The sequence below is a fragment of the Ptychodera flava genome, chromosome 15 (genome assembly GCF_041260155.1).
Source record: "Ptychodera flava strain L36383 chromosome 15, AS_Pfla_20210202, whole genome shotgun sequence".
NCBI classification, from domain to species: domain Eukaryota; kingdom Metazoa; phylum Hemichordata; class Enteropneusta; family Ptychoderidae; genus Ptychodera; species Ptychodera flava.
In genome coordinates, this window is record NC_091942.1 from 24,534,483 (window position 1) to 24,558,301 (window position 23,819).

At 41.1% G+C, this 23,819-nt stretch overlaps 2 protein-coding genes across 7 annotated transcripts in view; one reads left to right on the plus strand and one right to left on the minus strand.

The window, feature by feature from the left end:
• Positions 1–501: 501 nt before the first annotated feature.
• The window catches only part of LOC139151622 (serine--tRNA ligase, mitochondrial-like), a 42,988-nt gene continuing 19,670 nt past the window's right edge, over positions 502–23,819 (minus strand). The window contains exons 2-3 of one of the 6 annotated variants that reach the window (XM_070724542.1): positions 16,450–16,599; positions 502–2,871 (exon numbers count right to left, since the gene is read on the minus strand). In XM_070724542.1, the coding sequence (XP_070580643.1) occupies positions 1,454–2,830 (1,377 nt within the window). In that variant the 5' untranslated portion in view covers positions 2,831–2,871; positions 16,450–16,599 and the 3' untranslated portion in view covers positions 502–1,453. Of the gene's footprint in view, positions 2,876–5,201; positions 5,367–8,495; positions 8,667–16,449; positions 16,600–23,819 lie in introns of those variants that run through there. The other 5 variants (XM_070724543.1, XM_070724540.1, XM_070724545.1 and 2 more) reach the window with 5 other exon arrangements.
• LOC139151624 (sperm-specific H1/protamine-like protein type 2) lies at positions 5,433–6,864 on the plus strand. Its single transcript, XM_070724547.1, has one exon. It carries the CDS (start codon positions 5,499–5,501, stop codon positions 6,048–6,050), a length of 552 nt encoding a protein of 183 aa, XP_070580648.1. The 5' UTR covers positions 5,433–5,498; the 3' UTR covers positions 6,051–6,864.

A 23,819-nucleotide genomic window follows, 5' to 3' on the forward strand; every position in this document is an offset into this window, starting at 1 on the left:
GTTCTGACAGAGTGGATTGTCATTTTCATATCTAGCTGTTGCAGTGCAAAATCAGAAGTGTTTTTGCCAAGGTTGGGGAACAGTGTTAGATGATTTGGGAACCCCGGTAACATTTCTATTATCCCTAAATCTGATTTCATTAATATACCAAGGGGAACCCGGGTAACATTTACCAGGGTAGTGCAGAAGTTTGAATTTAGGAATGGTTTATGTAAACTTTCAAAGTGTCATGTCAAAGATCCAAACTTGACACCCTTTTCTTTTCACTTAATCCAGCAGATGTACAAAATATACTTGTTCAGGTTTATAGTGACCATTCACTCGACTTTCTTACAGGAATTTTCATCAAGATGACTTCATAGAAGAAATGATAATTTTTCAAATACATTCCTAGCTTATTTGAATTGGGGTTTTACAAAGCTGTTGAACTACGTACAATTTTCACTTATGAATAACTCGCAGCTCTATGGGGCAAATTCTAAAATTGAATACAACTCCACCTTAGTTGAAAGAAATTTTTTTAATATTATTGAAGAAATTTACACATGATCATGAAAATATTTCCAAAATAAACATTTCTAACCATGGACTGCAAAACCAGAGCCTACTCTGAGTTTATACACACCCTGATATTTCTATTGATAAAGTTGCAGTTTTTAAACCTGTTCACCCCTGTAAACAGGCCTGAGCACCATTGGTAATAATGGAGATGGGTCAAACCATAGCAGTTACAGGGGTTAACCCTTTCACAACCACACCTTGGTATATTCCTTGTTTTCAATGGGCCAATCCTATCTATATATGGGCAAATGGAGGTAAGACAGTTTATTATTAACATGCTGTCAACTTTATTCACCTTTTCACGTCATCCGCTGTGATAGAGAGGAAACGGGTCTGACATTACAATAGTAAAACAATAGGGTTGTATCAAACTTTGGTTTGTCGCGGGTTAGCGATGACATTTACAAAAAGCTTTTGAGATAATTACTACTAATTATTTTCCTTTCTCATTTGAATAATTAAAGCTTTTTCAAAGATCTGGCAATTTACATGATTTATTTATCCAGTACACCTGTAAAATCAACTCCGAATGACTGGTGCACTGCAATCAACAAAACAAATCACTGATTATCCGCTGATGTGTAATACAATGTTCATCAAGAATAGTAGGCCTGGTGAACTAGTAATACAAATCATTGGGCTGTAGGTGGACCCTGTAGGCTTGATTGTTCCAGGTTCTATGTTATTGGCTGTCATGAGTTGATTTCATATGCAATGCCACATGCATCTAATGCTTTGCTATGTTAAATACCTGTGAAATGAAACAACCTGAATGTTCTTAAGTGATACCTCCATGAACTCTACATATCATATGGAGAGTAACGAAGTTGAAAACGCCATGGCATTTACTTCTACACATTTGGATGCAATTGGACACATCATTGGTTATAACTTAAAACCGGCAAAAATGCATGGGTTTCCTTCCTGTTTTACAGATAACTTTCCGTCCCTTCATATACGCCTGTAATGCATCCGGAATTGCAACACTGCCGTCTTCTTGTTGATATGTCTCTAGGATAGCAATTATCATTCTCGGAACAGCACAGGCTGTTCCATTAACCGTATGAATAAAGTGCGTCCTACTGGAGTCATCAAGATATTTGATATTCAACCTCCTGCTCTGGTAGTCCGTACAATTGGAAGTACTGGAAATTTCCCCATAGGTGCTTCTTCCCGGCATCCATGCTTCGATGTCGTACTTGCGGTAAGCTGGTGCACCGAGTTCCTCTGAAGGCATGTCTAAGATTCTGAAGTGCAAGCCAAGCTCTGAAAATAGCTCTTTCTCTATCGCCAGAAAGTCGTGATGTAGCTGATCACTCTGTTCCTCATCTGATGCGACAGCGAACATTTCAACTTTCGTAAACTGATGCACGCGGTATATCCCCTTGGCCTCCGCTGTATGTGCTGTCTCCGCCCTGTAGCACCGACTGATGGCTGTCAACCTCTGGGGCAAGTCTTTTGCCTGAAGGGTTTGGTTCATGTAGTAGCCGGCGACAGACACCTCTGACGTTCCAGCCAAACACAGGTCAACGTGTCGTCTAGGGTCTAAGTGGTAGACCTGAGTCCGAACTCCGGAAGTTTGCATTCCGCAACCTTCAAAGACAAACGAGTTGACAATGTCTGGGACAGAAATGCACCGAAATCCTTTTTTCAGAAGTCTATCCAATGTATACCTGATTAAAGCTTGTTCAAGTTCAGCCCCTTCACCGATCAAATAGTATGACCTATGACCTGTGAAGTGACCCAGATTTCTCACACGCATAATACCGACATCTTCTCCGATTGCTACATGATCTTTGGGCTCAAAATCAAAGTCTCTCTTTTCCCCGATGTAACCAACAACATTAGCTTGACTTTCATCTCCGATTGGTACAGCTGGATTCATTTTATTCGGCAGTAACAACGCCGCGTTTGACAACTCAAGGGCAAGGCGCTCCTTCTCCGAGTTGGAAGCGGAGTTGAACCTCCTCAGCAGAGTTTCAACTTCTTGCAAATTTCCATCCCCCTTCCGGTTGTACTTCCTGAGTTCTAGTACGTGCTGCTGGATGTAATCGACATCAAGGCTCATGCGGAATCCTCCACTCCTCTCATTTTTTGCCGGTTCATTACCAGACAGATGCCTTGAACTTAGCATCCATGGTCCAATCGCTGATCTGCTAGGGAATTGTCTGGGTTTGAGTTTACAAGGCAGTGACCCGAAATGCTTCAGCAGACACCTTGATGAACAGGTTTTCATCATTGTCAGAGACTTAGCCATTCTCAATATCATCTGTATTTTCACAATTTCTGATCCACATCAATCCAAAGAATCTGTCTGAGAATAACATGAATCAAGTATTAGACATATATCTGTTATGACAGGATCCATATTTCTATCTAGTGATGCAATAATTTTTTAAGTGAATTATTGTATTGTTTTCCTTTTCTACGGAAAAAGCAATATTTAGATTCAACACACATTATGGCTGTATGTATTGCTGCTCTATTCAATTACACATCATAACCATACACACATTACATATCCTTCAAACAAGCTTTCTGTGTCGGTGGTTAAAAAAAAAGATTTTGTCAGCAAACTAATTCAAGACATTACATGATTTTTTCCACGAGCTCGTACATTATTTAAATGATAATACAGAACAGAGACACCAACAAAGTTTTTCAGGGGACACTGGCACTAGCTACACAGGTTTAATCAGTGTTGCTCTGGACTTATTTGGAAGTTGTTCTGTCAACAATTGGGTACTTTGCCTTGAACTGTGAGTGAAACATCTCAAAAGTCCCTCCCTTTGATTTATCAATCTGTACTGGGTGTCAAAGTGAAACAATGTTTCAACATTTACCTTTATACATGTATGATATAGATATGAGGTAGATACGACAATGACCTTTGACCCCTTCACCCCTGTTTCACTTTGTAAAAGTTAAACATTGCCATAGTAATTGTTGGAAAAGTTGCTTGTGAAATCGTAATCAATACGGGTATTTGCATCAGTTATAAAATATCTGTAGCTACCATTGGTATTTCAATACCTGCAGTTCTAGGACTTATTAAAATCCAAAAACACCTTATCCCGATTGAAATAATTTTTTGCCAACATGTGCACTGTGCATGTTAGGTTTTGTGTCAACATCCCCATCTTCCCTGTATGTGTACAGTGACTCAGTTATTCTTCATAAATGATATATATTCCAAGTCACCCTCCCATTATCCTAGCCAAGTTCCTTCATTGCATTCCTGGAACACACGGCAATGTTTGTGCCTCCTATGTGTTTTTTATCAGTACTATCTTAGTGTCAAACTTTAATTGGTCTCATGGCCATGGTAGCTTATCCGCCTTGCGCATTTGGCAAACAAAACTTCATGTTGTGGGTAAAACTTAATTTTCAACATAATATCAAAATTGTGAAAATTTTGCTGGTCAAACTGACCAATAGCATGATGCATGGTCTGTTTACTGAGTGAAGATCCGAATATGTGCTGTATTATTTTCAGCATATGCAGTACCTGTGTGCACACCAGTTTAGCAATCTACCTGCACCTTTTAGGTATAAACATGGACATTTCTAAATATCACAACGACCACCCAGGTATTTTGAGCCTTGTCTTTTCATTATGTCTTCTTCTGTATGAAATTATATATCACATTTGTCTAACAGTGGCTTCCTTATGATATTTACAGGTCAATATTATTGCCCACACTGTTGCTGCTGGCGAAATATTGAAACTTGGCAAAGGCACTCTCCCAAAGCTAAACACATGGAGTTCAAATCCCGTGGTTCGAATGGGTTTGGAAGAATGCCTCGAGAGAAACAATTCTCGAGGATCTATGGTTTTAATAACTTCATTGTTAGATAGGTTGAATTACAATAAACGTTTGTGTTTTTTGGGGGTGGCATTTTGTTGCAAGTACAGTATGTCCGATTCAGCAATTTGCCAAGATCTGACAGTGCATGCACACAAATATGATTGACTCCAAATACAGCATCGTCAATGGCAACTTACATGAAAGACATTACGGACTAAAATAAAACATTTCTCCATTCCTTAAAGACTGGCTCCAAGTAATGTCTTCACACTGGTATGGAAAAGTGCGAACGACGTGAAAACTAGAGAGCGAAAATCATTGCAGGAACGAACGTCCATTCCAGATGTGTTTGTGTTTCCTGCACGCAGACAAGTTGCGAACAGTACGCCCGATTGCTTCGCCAGTTTTGCGTTTTGAAATAAAGGGGTAACACAACGGTTTCGCGGTTTGGTAAAAGGGTTTGCTTGTCCCTCTTACAAGTTTACTCCCATTTACATTTTCAGGGTTTACGCTGGCAAAGGGTCATCGAAACCGCTGCTAATCGAGTTTGTGTGTTTCAGATAAGACAGCGACGACATCTCACAGAACAGCGGGCAAGATGGCGAGCAACATGTTCTAGTAACTGAAGTTGTACGTCAAATTTCGCCACTTCACGTCTTTAAAACCCGGAAAATTTTCTGTCTTCACTAAATCGAAGATCAAAACTGCATATCTGGCTTATATACGTTCTGAAAATGTGATTATGCAAGACATTCACGATCGTCAAACATCAATATGCATTTTCACACATGCTTCACAACATTTTCACCGTAAATTTAGTTTCACACCTACCCGTAAATTGGAATGTGCAGTCATCAAATTAGAGCTAGGATATCCAAAAAGCCTTGCACGGTACTTGAATAGCGGAGAACCGTTACAAAATATACAAAAAATTACGAGATTAAGACAAACTAACACAAACAACATGTATGGCAGCCATGTCGGTAGCTGTGAATGGGGGTCGCCCGGGTGTTTTCTTGGAGGTTCGCAATGAATCAATAAATATAGCAGACAGCTTCCCGCGAAGTTCAATCTGTATATTTGCGTCCAGTTCGAAACTCTACAAGTAGCGTTGATAATTCTCTCACGATGTCTGCCGCTTCACCCAAGAAGAAGAAGGCTACCAAGGCCAGAGCAAAACCAACTCATCCCAAGACCATAGACATGGTCGTGGCGGCGATCAAGGCTCTGAAGGATGCCAAAGGTAGTTCACTACAAGGTATCCGCAACTACATCAAGGCTAATTACCCAACCGTTCAAGCTAGCCATCTCAACTCATCTTTACGACGAGCTGTCAAGACCGGCCTCGCTTCAGGTGTGCTTGTCAGACCTAAAGGCGACACTTCAGTGGGTGCAACGGGCCGATTCCGGGTCGGCAAGCCACCAGCAGCTGCCAAGCCGAAAAAGAAGAAGGTCGTCAAGAAGAAGGCGCCCAAGAAGAAGAAGCCCGCCAAGAAGGCTAAGGCTCCCAAGAAGCCAAAGGCAAAAACTGCGAAGAAGAAGACCACAAAGAAGGCAGCCAAAAAGTCTCCAAAGAAGAAGGCAGCAGCCAAACCGAAGAAGAAGGCGGCGGCCAAGAAACCTGCAAAGAAAGCAAAGAAGCCTGCAAAGAAAGCAGGTGCCAAGAAGGCCAAGAAGTAACTACTTTACTTCACATACCAAACGGCCCTTTTCAGGGCCAACACATCCTCCAAAAAGAGAACTACCGTTATGCATATGCATATTCACTTATACATAATTTATTCCATGTTTTGTAAGTTTTTCTTATCACATTCGAAACCGCATGCAATGCTAAAAATGTTATCAAAAGTAATCTTTACTCTACTTTATCTTACTAATACTCTCCGTGCTATTTCGGAGTGCCGACTAGGCTTGCCTACTAGTAGCCCTCCGCATGAGCCTAGGTGATGATAACTAACTGGTCGCGTTGTAAACAATCGACGTAACCATGGAGATTGAATAGAAATTGACCAACTTGTTTTCCAATCACTGCGCCACTTTCAGACTCTGTCCAATCACAGACAGCAGCCGAAGATGATTGACAAGCGTCATAAGCCCAACCAGCGGAAAGTGAGTGGCATGCAGTGCGCATCAGCGCTGCATGCTGTGCATGTGCATGCGGGGATTTTTTTTAGACAACAAACATACAAGTATAAAGAAAGTGTCACTCACTGGTACATATGGTGAAAGATTTCCTTTCTTCATGCCCCCCCCCCCCCCAATCAGATTGGGCGACGTTTTTGTCAGCAAAATCAACTATTTATTAGATTGGTCATGAAAGGACAATTAATGACTCAGCATCATAGTGCTGGAGTTCTTACTGTAATCTTTATTTATTTTCATTTATCTTATCATTTATTTATTTATCTTACTTTTTCTGGAACCTGTGCACGTAGGTACAGTCCATTTTCTTCAAATTATGCCAATGCACTTGCACTAATGACATTGTACCAAGTAACTTTACTCCCGAATCCGCCACCTTTTTTATTAACTGGACAAGTCCGGTTACCTTATTATAGTTACATGACTAAAGTTTCATCCGGCACGTTCGGTGTATACATGTAAACACCAACTTTGTATTGGATTATGTATATTTTTGTTTTGTTGAAATGAATTATTAAAGCTGAAAATGAGGTCTTTCAATGTGTGAAAACCATATTCCCAGTTTGAACAGTCTTTCATCATCTGCTGCAGGATCTTTGTGAACTATTTGGCTGGGTTCAAGCCATTGAGAGTCCATGTCATGATGTGTGTGGTATAGAGGATTATTAACGTGATGAATGCGCACTCAACATACCTTGAGCCCGTGGCCAGGCTCAATCTCCAGAGAGGAATAAATTAGTCCAACCTCAGACGACTACTGGTGTTTATCTGTTATGTGGCTCAATCTCCAGAGAGGTATAAATTAGTCCAACCTCAGACGACTACTGGTGTTCATCGTTATGTGAAAATTAAGTCCAGGAGACAGTCGATAGTCGTCACGGAAACTTCAAAGGGCGCCATCAAGCGACAAAGCGTTCAGCATATATCGCTCAACGCTGGGGCAACGCGTCACGGCCTGTCTCCTTGTCTCGGGAACTGCCTCTATCGGGGTCGTTGCTTCAGGTAGCAGGACAATGGACGTTCTCGTCTGTCCGTTTGAAATGAAGACTAGATTTATCCGTGTGACATTTTATCATGATCGGAACAAAGAAAAATATATTAGCACGATTGGAACTAATTTGGGATAGTGAAGTTATGTCGTTTTGATCCGCAAATGTAAGCCCATCTGCTTTTTTTTTAAAGTTATACACTTGTTTTTATGAGTAATTTGTGATATTGCAACATTTAGCTGTAGGGCACCTGACATTTTTTGAGAAATTTGAAAATCTGAAGATCCAATAATCCAAAATTAGTTCCAATCGTGTTTATTGCTTCTGGAGTAGAAAGTTGACGCTAGGCTTTCTTTATGAAGTATACCCTGAAGTGCGTATTTTCCAGTGATGTAGAAATGCGTCGCTTTGCAAAGAGACACGGCAATGGACAAGTCTCTACCATCTGTACGAAATGACACAATCCTTGAGTAGCCGATGGCGTAGCCCCCTACATGCAGCTGGCACGTCCGTGAGTACGTGCCGGTGCGTGTTCTGCTGTACGTCACACACCTGTCAGATGGATAGATAATGTGCCTCTTATCGCAAACAGGTTAATTATCAGTCAGCCGACTTGAAATGTCATAAATCTGTAAGATTGCAACACCATATCGTATTCAAGTCCCGGGTAACATGACTTCAAAACAGGCCCAGTATAATAAGTATCATTCAAGACAAATAATTTACGAGGTCCAAGAAACAAATAGAAATTCACAATAGTCATCTTGAACTACTACTGTAATACCACGTGTTCAGAATGATTAAACCAAGTATGCAACTCCCGTGAAGATTGGCCACAAGTGATGAGTGGTGCAATGCGGCAAAGCCACTAAAATGCTAAGTTGCCACGCGCCTGTAGCGAAGGTTGTTGCTCAAACTGGCTCAAAACCTGAGAAACAGGCGTGTCACATATCGATGCCACATCTCCGTAACCTATATAAAATGATCACCGCACCTTTCTGAGAGCCCCTGTGTCACTAGCCGCAGTAGCCGTTTGTGCTAAAGCACACAATTGTACTGAACAAGATCCATACTGAAGTATAGCGGCCTGGGTCAATCTTGCTTCGGAGCGTGTGTTCGACATTCTATATGGACGCAACCGCCGTCAGCCTTGCCCGTCTAATCTACACAAAAATGAGAGCAGGATAGTTGGTGTTGACTCTATGATTCAAATTGAATAAATGCAGTAACATACGTATGTACCACAAGAAAAGTGCAAAAAATTGAACTGATGAATTCGTGCTGGTGAAAATTAGAAGCATTGTCATGACTGTGTGTTTTTGAAGGTCTGGTCGTATAACGTTATTGAATGATATGAATATTTAATACTCATAGAACTCTTGACCATTCGACCAGTCTAGTATGATTTCGCATGAAGTCTACACTACGCTCAAACGGGCTTGCAGTGAGTAAATAATACAGCTTGGCCATGCAGTTCTCGCCGCCCTGCGCTTGACTCACATTGTCTATAGATGGGTTGCCATGCACTTTGTCAATTCAACGCAGCGTACTTGGAGTAGCCCTTTCGTGAAAAGGGAGATTTCTGTTTCACTCTGTACAGCCATTTCGCAGAAAAAAAATAAAGTGAAAACGGGAAAGGGAAATCGCAGTATAAGGGAGGAACTTTCCCTGCTAATGTGCAGCGTGCTCGGAAGATTATTTCTGATTGGTCGATTGTCACTATTCACAGCAACTTAGGAAATCTTTTTTTGTAATATTGAATTATAACTGTAAGATTCAGCCACCCAATGGGACATCAGCTTCCGAGACGCTGCTCATCAGCTTTGAGGCGTCACCGAAAATCTGCTTATAGCGCCGTCAACGTTATGGGTTTGGGTTTGCTTTGTTTTTTATGTATACCGTTGCCCCTTTCATTTCAATTTCTAGGGCGCGCTGCATTGGAACTCCGTTGAAATGTAGGTACTCGTCGATTCTTGTTCAACCAGAGCACACAAAGGAATTCGTGTTACGATGGAATTCACGGAATCTGTCTTTGCGTATCGACGTCCAGGGACGCTGAAAGCCAACTTATTGAACACAGAAGAACTATTTGCGTTGCACCCAACGACCAACGCTTTATACACTGATATTCTTGGAAACGTTATATCATCAGATCTGTTTATTATGTCTGGGTCGAAATCGGGAATTACAGCCTTACAGTTCGGGGACAGCCAAAACGGGAGATGTGAACCCTGAATGCCAAAATGACAAGTAGAGAAACCGGCGTCTGTGAACGAAGAGGAACTCGAAACATTGCAATGTTTTTACGGCAGCCATTATGATTATTTATCCGCCGTCTCTGTATGTAAATTCCGCTAGATCTGACGCCGAGTCTCAGATCTAGTGAGAGAAAAATCCTGAAAGACCAAACCTAGCTCTAATTGTCCAAGGGCAAGGTATTATGGGGATATCACTTGTTTTCGCTATAACTCAAACGTTTAAGAAAGCGAAATAGCGCTGTTGCAGAAATACCAGAATGTGCTCCCACTTTTATCGACCTCTAGATGAAGTGCATGCCTCACCTTTGTCCGTGATACACGGGCCAACTTGTAGGTGGAAAAACAAATTAAACTTGCAAACGTGAACATTGCATGGTGTTATATTTTTTTTTTTACTTTTCGAGATACTCTTGGTTGCGTTAAAAACGACAAGCAGCTCCAAATGGTATATTCTTTTTACCCTGTGAGCAAACATACATCAATTTCTGAAGAAGAAAGAAACTCAACGATTGAGCCTAATTATATCTCGATGTACCAAAACGAAATGTGATTGTCTGGCACGGCTTTTTTGAATTGTAAAAAAGTGCAAAATAACCTTGGTTAGTTAAGATATCTAGCAAATTCTGTTCAAAATGAACATCACAAGTGAATACGGCAGATTGGAAAAATCAATATAACTGAGGGACACAATCACGTCCTATTTTCTGTATAATGTCGAGTACGAGTACGACTCAAATTGAAACTAAAATATGCCGGGCAAAATAGTTAAGCCTTGACTTAGACAAAATTAAACACAGAAGGTAATGGAAGTTGGAAGATTTTTATGGACTGTGACCACCCTCTTCTAAATATAATAGGTATTTCCCTCACGTGGTATAACTTCGTGAAAGGTCGTTAAGTCGTACTCTCTTTGCAGCCGAAGTAGGTCAGGGGAGAAAGTAGGGCGCCTCCAGGGGTGAGACGAAATTAAAAATTTAATCTAAATATGTTCGTTTCCGTGAATCCAGCGGTATTTGCGATGTAAATATGACCGATCTACAAACACTGATGAGTGAGATCCTGGAAACCGAGACCTTCAACAGTCCATGTATGTACGCAATTTCGAACCGGTAAAGCACACATACCAATTTAGGAGTTCCGTTCAGAGTACTTATCAGCGCTGCTTTAAAAAAAAATAGGCAGTTAATGCTAAGGATCTACCGATAAGGAATGAACAAATATGACCCCATGTAGGGAAATACAAATAATCCAAAACACGAAACCGAATCTACATGTACTTAACAATAACAGATGAACAGGTCTAGAAATATCCATCCAACAATGGGTGAGCAGCAGTATAGCACATGCACAGAAAACAGGATTTAAAAAAATAATTTGTACAAAAAATAAATTTCTGTGATAAGTTGTGTCTGTTCATGGTAGCCCCCTGCCTCCACTCGTTTCAACTGCCGTCAAATTCGCTGTAAAGCGGAGTATCATGACCGAGATATTAATTTCTCCGAAAGACGCTAATCATAAATTCACTCTCAATGGATAGCCGAGTTTCTCGAACGGTCTTACTGGCTTTCTTCATTGACTTTTTCGATCTTCGTTTGTTGTGGTCTGAAATTTCACCTGCCCAGCACACAACACCACAAGTTAAAAAGAGAAGTAGAAAGTGGCTGCGTCAGTATTAGAAGAAGTGAAATCGCTGGAATATTCTACGGAAGCTGAAATTCCTATGGCAGAGAGTTGAACAAGTGGACAAGCAGATGCAACACGTCAAAAGTTTGGGCTGTTATCACCACCCCAGACAGCAGCTGTCCCAATACTGATGAAAAAACTCGATGAGCATGTTTTCTTGTGCGATATATTTGTCATAATCCAATAAAAGCGAAGAGAAGCGAAGGGTGATATTTTTGAACCGAGACGACCTTATTGAATTATGCTAGGCCTCAGGACTGTGTAACCCTGTGTAGGCGCCTTTTGTTCTGCATCACAAGCATATTCATTTGTGACGGAATGAGCAAGTACATTCAACAGTTTTCACGTCATTTTTTCCCTGACATTTTCAAAAGAGCCGGTTACACTGAAACAGATCAAAATACAACATCAAAATAGTGGATGTTCGTCGTCGTGCTTTCCTATCGACAAAGACATGCTGTTCTGCGACAATTCAAATGCCTATATATGCACCACATCGCGCATGAACCCCGTCGATTTTGCATTTAGTACGGGCACCCGTTTGTTATTTATCCTGTTCAAATGCCGTTTCGGTCCATAGATAATACTTTTACAATGCAACTCAACTCATTCGGTGTCATTACACGTTCATGGCCTAATGTCAGTTTAAAGGTCAAATCGTGAAAATAATGTCGAAAGTTGAAAAAAAGGTAAATTCATAAAGCTTCAGTACTTTGCTCGAGAAAATTGCAAAGGTTCTCAGTAAAATAAACATGCAAACCATTGGAGTCAAGGTGCACGTTTTTTCCATAATCACTTAACATTTCGAACTTGTCAATTTATTTTGGATTGAAAATGGCTGCCATTTTACCTGTGGTGAAGGAAAATATTCGATTTCGCAAAAATGAGGCGGCGAAATCCTAATTAATTACACAGCAGATTAAACAATTAGCCCATATGCAAATCAAGCAATGCATTAATCACTTTCAAATCAAAACGCAAAGTCAGTAAGGCAAAAAAACCAAAACAAACAAAAACAGTTTTTCTGGCCCTTAACATTCAGCAAAAGTGATGCGGCGACGCGGTCTTCTCTTTTTCCTTTCCTTTTTTTATTCCTAACAATGCTGGTTTGGCACTATTGATACAACAGTTATTGTCTTTTATCACTGGCTGCATAATATTCCAGTTTCTTTTTAGCATTTTGGACATGCAAACAGGGATATCAAGGATAGCGATACTAATGAGTATGTAACCCCCCCACCACCACCACCCAAAAAAAGACATGACGCTCAGGTTTTGAAACGACGCGAGCGGTGACCAGAAAGGAATCTTCCCCCCCCCCCTTCATCTTGCTTTTTTTTCAGACGATAACAGTATACTGCGTTATATTTTCAGGTGTTTCATATTCAAAGTGGCTGTCTTTTGAATCTGTATGAACAAAAATATAGGTTTTCGATTTCGATAAAAACAAACAGGACGGCTAAAATGCAACTTCTTTACAGATCTCAAAATGGGTCTACATTCACTCATTAGACCAAAATGCATGTTAGAGCCGGGGCTATACAGAGATTCCTCGTCAGAAAGGTTTATCGGTGTTTTGCACAGACACGATCATTGAACGTCGACATATATTTTCTTTTACGGTTCACTGAGACAGGATGCATTGTCTGCGCTGAGTTTCCGTGAAATGGTTTTTTTTTATATTCTTAGTTAAATGTTTATTTTAACTTCAATTGAATGATTACCGAAAGAGTTAGTGGTAAAACGAGTCACTTGCCTTATCCTGAATTTTGATGTCAGGATATATCCCATGATGCATAGCTCATAGACATTTGGCGGAAGAATCAGTCTTGCTTGAGCCCAATTGACAAAGAAGGCTGCATGATTTAAATTACAAACACTTCCACGCACGCTTCATGTATACTAGTACCACGAACTGGTGTAAAGTCCGCGTGGCGCACACGTCAAGGTGACCTTCGAGAATTGCGCAGATATCGTAAACTTTGTCCAGAGCATTGCGCAGATATCATAAACTTTATCCACATCAGCTGTATTGAAGTGTGTAACACTTGTTTGGCAAGTCCGTAATTTGCGAAAAGTGCAGTGTATATTTACGGCGAATGCATGATAAAGAATCAGCATGACTATACAGCTTGCCCAGAAATCCATTCATTTTCGGGAAACGTTTACGCGTTCTGGAAAAGTGCTCCAATCAACGGGATTATTAGACGGCAGACTAAATTTGTAAAGTAAGCAATTCAAGGAATAAACATTTTTCCTGATATACGGAGCGCGCTATCACCGGTCTTTGTCCGGCACCACTATACGGAGTATTCTCGTATCAAATACATGCGTTTCGTTGAAGGAGTTGGTGGGTCAACCGTCACGTCGTTTGCCCAACAGAATTTTCAGAGTTTAAATTTTAGTCTAGGAGGCGCTATAGCTTCAGTACTGTAGCTCGAGGTTTTGTCTGGGTATGTGGGTCGGACGGTAAAACCAGGCAATATCTGGTTTTGCCGTCCGACCCACATACCCAGACAAAACCTCGAGCTACTGTACTGTAGCTAGGAGAGCGCAAGTAGAAACACGGTCCAGAGTTGCTGCGGATCCGTAGCCCTACCACTCCCTTTGCTGGTTATGTTGGCCCTCCCCCAACATAACCAGCTAAGGGGGTGGTAGGGCTACGGATCCGCAGCAAGGTCCAGAGGGACCGTGGTAGAAATCATGACTGGACGCAAAATATCAATGGCAACAGGGAAGTTTGGAGTCTATCTCGGTGGAATCCCTGTAAAGCCTTTACAATGACGTGTGTGGGATGAACAAACACAAATTTCAGACATTTTCAGAGATAAGTTCCTCCATGAGCAGTATCTCTGTGTTCCTTAAAGATCCGCTTTCGTCGGGTACCACCAGATAAACAATAAAGCGCATGCGCAGTAAGACGATCACAGAAAATTCACTAATATTCAGAGACAGTTAAATTATTAGAAATACCAAGAAAATTGTGGGCGAGTGAAGTGTGTGGGTAAAAGTTGAGACCGAAATTCGCTATCTGTCCTGCTCTATATTGTACATCATTTCAATTTACCGACTTAACGCACAGCCGTACTAATTCACCTAACACAGTCGAGACTATAGCGGTTAGAATCTCATCAAAAATGTGCAAACCAAACGTCCGTTATCTGATACTGTTCAGTCTACAGACGTCGCTCGATGACTTTGAATTATGTCGCCGTTGTCAGGTGTCCGCATCGGGAAAAGTTAATCGTTTGCTCTGAACGGGCACGGTACGTGTTTAACTGGTTTAACCCGAGAAGGGCGCGTGACCGTCCTTGCAAACTACTAATCCGGGATGCTGACTCATACAGGAATGCCGTGTATTTAGATATCGGTTACCTCACAAATCCCTTTAAAGTCGGGACTTCCAGTAGGCAGCTTCACTATTGTAGTCAGTGTGTATTTTATCGAGTAAAGTGAGATAAGAGAGGTGGTGCACAGGGTCATTAACAGGAAACAAAACTTGTGATAACAGGATCTATTTTCAACTCTCTTGACAATAAGCCAATTTAGAAATGCACTACGTTACAGAGAACTTCTGACCGTAATTACCGAACTTTTCATGGAAATGTCTGATCAAAAATGAACTTAATACCGGTACTGATATCTCAATCCCTACCCGATCTATATTTTTTTATACTTCCAGATTCCAAAACGCATACGACGTAAAACGCCGCCAACGGTAAACAATTCCAAACATTGTGGCGAAACTTAAATTCCGACCTTACGCCATTAATGTCAATTGATAAAGCATTGACAAGCTTGAAACTTTACTGCAAAGTGATGGAAGTTGGAAGGGACTGTCGTATATGGTGATATTTTTTCCAGCGATCGTACACGTGATGTTATTTTCAAATGCGACTTAGTAGTCGGTCTGCCGCGTTTGCATGAAACATTCGCCTCGAGCTATAATGGTGTGTGTGGCAGTTACATGGAGATTGTGTTGCTTCGGTCACCACACAGGAGTTCGTGGGATGGGTAGTCTGCTAAATCGATAGATTCTCTGCTCGATCTGTCGATCCTTGGACTCGATTAATCTGCTCGCCTCTGCAACCACAGACACAGGCAGATCGTCCATGTAGCCGACACGAACACGAAGTGTCTGTTACTGGCTACCAAAACTATGAAAAACAGTAAAGAATGAGCTACAAAATCACTATCAGTTTAAGTTGCAGGTAGAAATAAGTCTGTGCCTTTGTAAAAAATACTATAAAAATAGTAGAAAGTGAAGAACCAGCTGAAAGTTAGTTGAGGAGACCTTGACCGCATATCATTTGCATCTCATTGTCGCTACATGGACTGTGTGCCCAGACAAACCAGTGTTCTATTCCGCTCTGTGCCCATGCTCCCAACAGACGTGTGTGCATATGCTTTAAGTTTAGAAGAGGCATGTATAAACACACGTCTATGGGGCGCATAGGCGCAGAGCGGGATAGAACACAGGTGACTGTGCTGCAACCTAAATAATCCCTTGCAGTAGCACGCAGAACGGGATCGATAGATGGAGCAGACAATCGATCGATCGATCGATCGATCCCAGCAGACTACCCAACCCACGGGCGCCTGTGGGTCACCACGGTTCGATAAGGCGTTGCTTTTCCTCGTAAACGAGACAATGAGAACCCTCCACTTGTTTTGACCTTTGAGTCTTTTTTACAGTTGTTCAATTATCAGGATTCTTCAAGCAGTCACGGTAGACGGACACACAACTGAAGAGGGAGGCAGACAACTGTAGTGACGTATATTAAAACAGGCATCCAGCTAGAGTCAGGCAGAGACAGACAAGAACAGAGTGAGAGAGAGGGGAGGCAGGAAGGGAGAGAGGGAGTGCAAGAACGGTGTTATATCCAGAACATTTCGTGCATTTGTGATCTTGCTGAAACGGTCGTTTCTCAGAATTCAAAATGTCTTTCAACTTTTCAGACTTCTCGTCTTTATTGGGGAGTAAGTTGCAGAAATTATGGTACGAACCGTTCTTCTTCGAACTTTTCAGCTACGGATATTTTTTCGTCTGAATAATCTTGAAGTAGCTCAAAATGATCCTTGACCTGGGCGCCATCCATACGCCACAGCGTATTCACAGATAAACTCAGCAAGCTATATACAGGTCACCCAGGCGAGCTGCAGAAGGCAAAAGATAGCACATTCATGTATGTTAATTTATGTAGATTTGCTGGCTATGGTCTGGTCAGACGAACTGCTAAAAGAACATGTCATGGACGCCCCACCCGCAACAAAAGCGGCGAAAGGTGAAACATTTGTGTCTCAAAGAGCTAGTAGGGTAAACTTGGTTCAAGTCGGTGAATTTTTGACAAATAAAATCACTTGCAAAAGTTGTCTTGTATCTCTTCGATCTTCTATTTCATACAAAGCTATTTGAAATTTGGCTGCCCAGGTCAGGTTTTCCTAGTAGGTGATCGAAGGCGTTACCTTTGAGTCTGCGCAGTAGTGTGATTTCTGGTGAAGCTCCCCTGGGGGTCTTGTGTCGCTTTCACTACACTAACACATTCACAAATCACAGACTTGAACAAAGTCTAGTCTACAAGTAGGGTGATTGTTGTACGATCTGGTGCAGCTCCGGTTGGCTAGAGAAGAAATAGCGTTTCGTGGATAGTAGCCAGGTTTGGGCAACAAAACCGGAGATAGATTAAAAATGCTTTATTACTCGTAAATTTCTTCAATAATTTAAAATACTCAAGAATTTATTTAATTTGTCATTTCAATTTTTTCCAAGATATAGAGATTAACCTTAGATATTTTTCTCAAATGAATATGGGTTCACCTCGGCAGGAAAACACCACTGACAAACAATTGAAATGCGAAGCATTTGTACGGTCAAATTTACAGCATTTTAGGGGAAAATTGCAATAGGAGATGATGTCACGATTGCAGTATTCTCTCGCCTTTTTTGTCACATTATACCAAGATGTGTGTACCGACATGTTACCTGCCCGCAGTCACGACCCAGTTTACGGAACCCTCCCGCAAAAATGGCTCGGTGGTGTCACTGTCGGGGGAAATCGGTGTTCCTAAAATCATGGGGAAGGGAGTGTTTTTTATTCCCTATCACGGGTCCGTGAAATCGAGAAAAAGGGGTACTTTTCCAAAAACCTTGCCTAAGAAAGTTTGAAATATTCCAGGAAATATCTATTAGACACTAAAACTTCACCAAGAGTTTCATTGTGCGTTTCCTATGATTTGATCTGGCTTAAAACTGTTATTCGAAATCTAATGAATTTTATGAGTTTGACACTCTTGTTCCAAAGTTAACGGTTTCTTTCAGACTCTGATGTGTTAATATATGTGAAAACAATAATAATTCAGCATTGACCTAACTCTAATATTACGTCTCCCTCCCCTGGATTTTGTAAGTAAGGGGGTATTTTTGGTCGTATTTTCTCCCATATTTCTCAAAATAAGGGGGACTTTTTTAGTTGAAAAATCCCAGATTACGGGTATCTTCAAATTTTGTGGAACGAGCATGGATGCCCATGCTCTCTGAGAGTGTCACCACCGCTTATGGGCATTACGCTTGCTCCCAACATGCATTAGTCTTCTTTTATAGGCTGAGACACCAACTACACTGTCTGAGGTACAGGTTGCCGCAATAAACATGTTCATGTGTTCGAAGATAATATATGCATCGTTATGTAAATGGCGGTGTGATTGGTGCATAGAACTTAATACCCTCTAACTTACCTTCAATACTTCGATCACAAGGGACCAGCTTCTACGAAATCGCGCATTCAGGTCGGATAACATGCAAATCACGGTGAACATCGGTCAACGCGTCTGTTAATCTGACCTTTGCTATCATGTTGAATTCAGTATGGCGAATTTATGCCCCTTTACTGCGAACGAAACTGTTTAAGCCAAACAATTTCATTTTTGTTTACAAAGCAGAGGCATCGTCGAGCGTCATAAAAAGGTTAGACAACAACCGGAAGGTAGGCTAAAAAGAAAAGGGCTTTGCATGAACACTTGTCGACGTGTATTTTGCGATAAATCACATGAGTGTCACGTGAATTTCGACAACGCTGTGTACCTGCTTGTTGTTGCTATAAGTTACACGGCCTACCGACAGATCAGAGCACAGGCGACCCATTAAGTATTACTGAGTTTTTCACAGTTTTCTCTATCATTTTCTCTTCTTTCTTCATGCTCTGAATGATCGGAGTAAATAAAATAAATGGTTATATAACCTAACCTAGCCTCTGTGACTCTTTATTTAATTTACACTCCATTACAAGGACGTATATCTCTCATACACACATGTTGTGATTAATTCGTCAACACAACTAATTATGCTAATCCGTGGACTTATCAGAGGTTAGTCAACATCGGAAAGATAGTGATGTTAATGAAAAAGGGGCCCGTTTTAGTAACCATTCCTATCTTTCGCGATGTTGACTAACCCGTAAAATCCCTGATAAGTCCACGGATTAGCATAATTAGTTGTGTTGACTAATTAATCACAACATGTGTGTATGAGAGATATACGTCCTTGTAATGGAGTGTAAAAAAATAAAGAGTCACAGAGGCTAGGTTAGGTTATATAAACCATTTATTTTTATTTATTCCGATCATTCAGAGCATGAAGAAAGAAGAGAAAATGATAGAGAAAACTGTGAAAAACTCAGTAATACTTAATGGGTCGCCCGACTGATCAGAGCGTAAATTTACAACTAGTGTATTTCACCTTTCCAACATATTTCTAAGCCTTTCTTCGCCCGCCAAAAGCTACATCGCACAAATGATAGCGTCTGTTTGTCGTGTAACAAATGAATCACCCCCGCTGTAGCATATTGTAGTATTGTGTATTATTGTAGTACAATACTAGTATATTGAAGTTGATTTGGTACTTCTCAGAAGACGGAGCGGTGACGAGGGGTTAAATGCTTCTTTTGAGAAAAACATTGTAAACATGAAGATTGCCTGGAAAACGTGAGAAAATTTTGGAAAAAAACATACGCGTTCCATGTAAAATCAGACAATAATTTTCCTAGGAACGTGGAAGTTGCATTTTGGCTTAGTGGCTAGGCTCCAAAGTTTAGGCTCCAAAGTCGTAATATTTCTCAGGGTTATAAGATTCCATGCGACAAAATGTATTCTAATAGTTTTATAGCATTGTATAGTATGGGATTGGATAATATTGGGGGGGGGGGGTAAATAGTTTGAGGGTAAATTTCGAGGCCTTGCCCCTCTACCCTTTTTGTAGTAAAAAGGCGATGCAGCATAACGTCGTATCTCAGACAACTACCACAATAGCACGGCATGTACAATGAGGCAAACTTTTCAATTGTCCCTGGTAGTGTCTACCAGGAACCGGTTGCCACGGCGAAAATGGAGCGACACAGACACAAATGCGAAATCACAGGCCCCCTAACCATAAAAAAAACAATACTCACTGAACGCGCGCGGCTGACTCGCAGCGTGTTTGCAAGGTTATATCTGATTGGTCGATTGTCACTATTCACAGCAACTTAGGGAGTTTATTTGTATTATTTCATTATAACGGTACGATTCTGCCAACCAATTGGATAACAGCTTCGAAATCGCTGCGAGTCGGCCACGCGCGCGGCTGTACTGTAATCGGTGGATATATTCCAACACCTTCGCTTTGCATCAAAAACACTTTGCATCACAGAAATCCAATTTTTTTTCAACAAATTTCAGCCTTTCTCGAACTAGAACTTTTTTCAACGAAATGGGCAGCGACATTGATTAGAACAGCGCTGAGCAAATCATGTAAACGTGTTTGAAGTGCTTTTGCTTTTCCTGCAGATGGCCAGAAACGTGCCAGTGATGGCCAGATGACAGTCACGCGACTGGCACGCTGTCCAACTCCGTCGCTCCGTGTTTCCGAGAACAGCCATCCCTTCCTGGGGTCCAATGTATTTCGGAGAAAGGATTCTTTAATCTTCCACAACAGCATACCGTAAACTGTTTTAGTTTGATTGAAAATAGTACCCACCCGGTTGTTATTGGCAGGGTGACAAAAACATATTTTTTGTTAGTTCAAGGTAAGCTACGGCATATTCTGCGTTGATGTAATAGGTTCTTCTGTTATCGTCCAGTAGGTTTTTTTAGCAAACTTTTGATCACAGCTACAGCGGGAAGTTTTACTTCACAAAGTTACCTTAATCCTTTGAGCGCTGTCATTTTCTCCTGCCAAAATTTTTGTGCAAAATTATACAAATTTTTATGAATTTTCCTGTAATTTTTTGATAATTTTGGATCAAATGGACATGACATTTCATTGGCTACGGCTTTTTCTCAAAATTTTGGCAAAAATCTGAGAAAAATTGACGGTGGTTATTTTATGTAGGGGACAAAAATAGACTTTGGCGCTCAACGGGGTTAAACATTTTCCCGACTTTTCACGCCTGTTACTTCATCTGCATCAAATTGCCCCCCCTCCCCAGCCCTCCGCCCCGCCTTTGCTTTCGGTCATATGGAGTACAAATTAGCTGATTCAGACACCAGACACGCATTCGAGTCACACTGCAGTCTGCATTGCCTTTGAGGCCCGTAAAACAAGTAAAAAAGCAATAATTTCTGAAATGTTTGAAAAGCAACATGTGTATCCACAGGCGACCCATTAAGTATTACTGAGTTTTTCACAGTTTTCTCTATCATTTTCTCTTCTTTCTTCATGCTCTGAATGATCGGAGTAAATAAAATAAATGGCTAGCTTGTATAACCTAACCTAGCCTCTGTGACTCTTTATTTAATTTACACTCCATTACAAGGACGTATATCTCTCATACACACATGTTGTGATTAATTCGTCAACACAACTAATTATGCTAATCCGTGGACTTATCAGAGGTTAGTCAACATCGGAAAGATAGTGATGTTAATGAAAAAGGGGAAGGTATGAAGATCTTGGGAAATGTGTCTCGAGGACGTCCGTAAACCTAGTGGACGCTTATATATTCATGATATGCGCAAACAAACACTGCTCATTATTCAAAAATAAACGGGAAGTTAGATCGAAAGGAACGCTGGAAACGCGCATGCTTTTCGTTGCCAAGCGCCAAATTCTCACATAACTAAGCAGACATGGTCCTGCTCCATGTAACAAATGCCACCCAGAAAGTATCGACAGACCAAGCAGAAAAAGGTTGCCGGAGTGGCCGTTTCATGAGTTTTTCAACAAAATTATATAGATGTATGTTTCACGTCGTCGTTTTCTGGGAGTGTATATACCAAGTATAATTTACAAACCGCGTCGTGATTCAAGGCACAATGGTGACACATTAGCAGCAGCACACAATTTTGGCCAGCACTGTGAATTTTTTAAACCAGTCACCTTCATTTCTCTGCACTCGCTATTAACTCCATGTCTGCCGGTAACATATCGTTTTATTTCTGTCTCAAAGTACGTACCAGCAACAGGCCTTTGACGTCAAAGTCGGTTGTTTTCTGGTATACGGTAGCAACCAAGCTCATGACTAGAATGACTCTACGGCGTCAAAGAGTTAATCTCGCCGGTTACTTTTTTCGCCTAATAAAAGAGAGTTCGTCGCTACATGGAGCTAGTTTCTAGCTCCATGGTCGCTACTATTCTAAGGAATTCTCGATTTTCAACTTGAATCGCGCCTTGTGCTGTTAGTGTACAAAATTTCCGAAAGAAGCGGCGCACGGGCTATAAAACTTCGTTTGTACTGTTAGGCTAGCTTTGGGTCCATAGCTGTGGTGTTTTCGGACGGGATTTCTGCCTTTTACGGCTGGTTTTGATTTTAACGTCACCACCACAGCCATGGGAACGTCCATGCTGCCCGACAGCACGCTTGTCGCAACTTTGTCGATATTTCGAAAATTTTCCACCCAAATTGCCAACACTCGTCGACAACATGGTTATCAGGGGCCTACCACTACCAGAAATCCGCTCAAAAATCACCAAACTATCGCCGTTTGTCCAGCTTTTCCCGACATGACTACTCGCAGACCGTTCTTTTTCTGGCGTACAAGCAATTGACGAGGCTCAGTGCAGCCCGTCACTAAAGTCACCTGAGCGGTGACCTCGCAACATCGAAACACAAACTGACATCACCGATGATGTCGGCCACTACTTTAAGAAGCCTGTGAGAATTTTTACCAGCACTATTAATTTTGTAAACCAGTCACCGTCATTTCTATTTACTCGCTATCATCTCCATGTCTGCCGGTAACATATCGTTATGGAGAAGTTTAGTTAGGCCTACACGTAATTCAGCTGATCAGTGATAAACATACGTCGCGTACGTGTAGAACATACGTTAGGAACGGTAAACAACACCTCTACACATACAAAATGTAGTCATAATTACGTGTAGTATTTTTTAGATATTCTTGATGATTTCCTCGAATTTAGACAAGAAACCTTGTAAACTATCATGGAAAACATCTTTGATATCATAATATTTCGTAGAGTTTGCAACAGCGCAAGAAGAACTTGCTATATGATTTCCTTACATGAACGAAATGTTGTTGTCTCATGAATATCTGACGCCGCCCTAAAGAGTTCTCCAAACCATATAAAAAACTGTATCAAAGAAAATCGGCTGATTTAATTCGAGGATACGAGCTAGAATATTCCTCATATAAAAATCAATGTTTCTTAAATCTTAAACGAATTTCCAATGTTTGTGAGAAAAAATGCAGCAAAATTATCGAGAACGCACAGCTCAACTGAAAGGCAGACCACCGTCCCTCCACCCACGGACGGTGGGCAGACAAAACCTTAGCAACACCACCCGATTGAGAGAACCACGCTTAACCACACGAACTTTGACCCTAGTCAAAATCAGACTTGTCCCTGGGAAATATGTTTACAAGTTTGCCCACATCTAAACAACGTAAAGGTCAAAGGTTTCAACTTCCGACTTCCTGCTTTACGGACGTCCTCATGCCATGAGCTGCAGGCAAGGCACTGGTAGGGTTTGCACTGTTCGCGACCATATACACGCTTGAAATTAGAGTAGCTGGCTTTCCTCGCCATCGAAATATATTGGCTGCAGTAGATTTTGGATAAATGGTCATGACCGGCCGCAATTTGGTAATTTCTGGACACATTTCAGGAGAGCTTCTTACCTTCCCGTTTTAGTAACCATTCCTATCTTTCGCGATGTTGACTAACCCGTAAAATCCCTGATAAGTCCACGGATTAGCATAATTAGTTGTGTTGACTAATTAATTACAGCATGTGTGTATGAGAGATATACGTCCTTGTAATGGAGTGTAAAATAAATAAAGAGTCACAGAGGCTAGGTTAGGTTATATAAACCATTTATTTTATTTATTCCGATCATTCAGAGCATGAAGAAAGAAGAGAAAATGATAGAGAAAACTGAAAA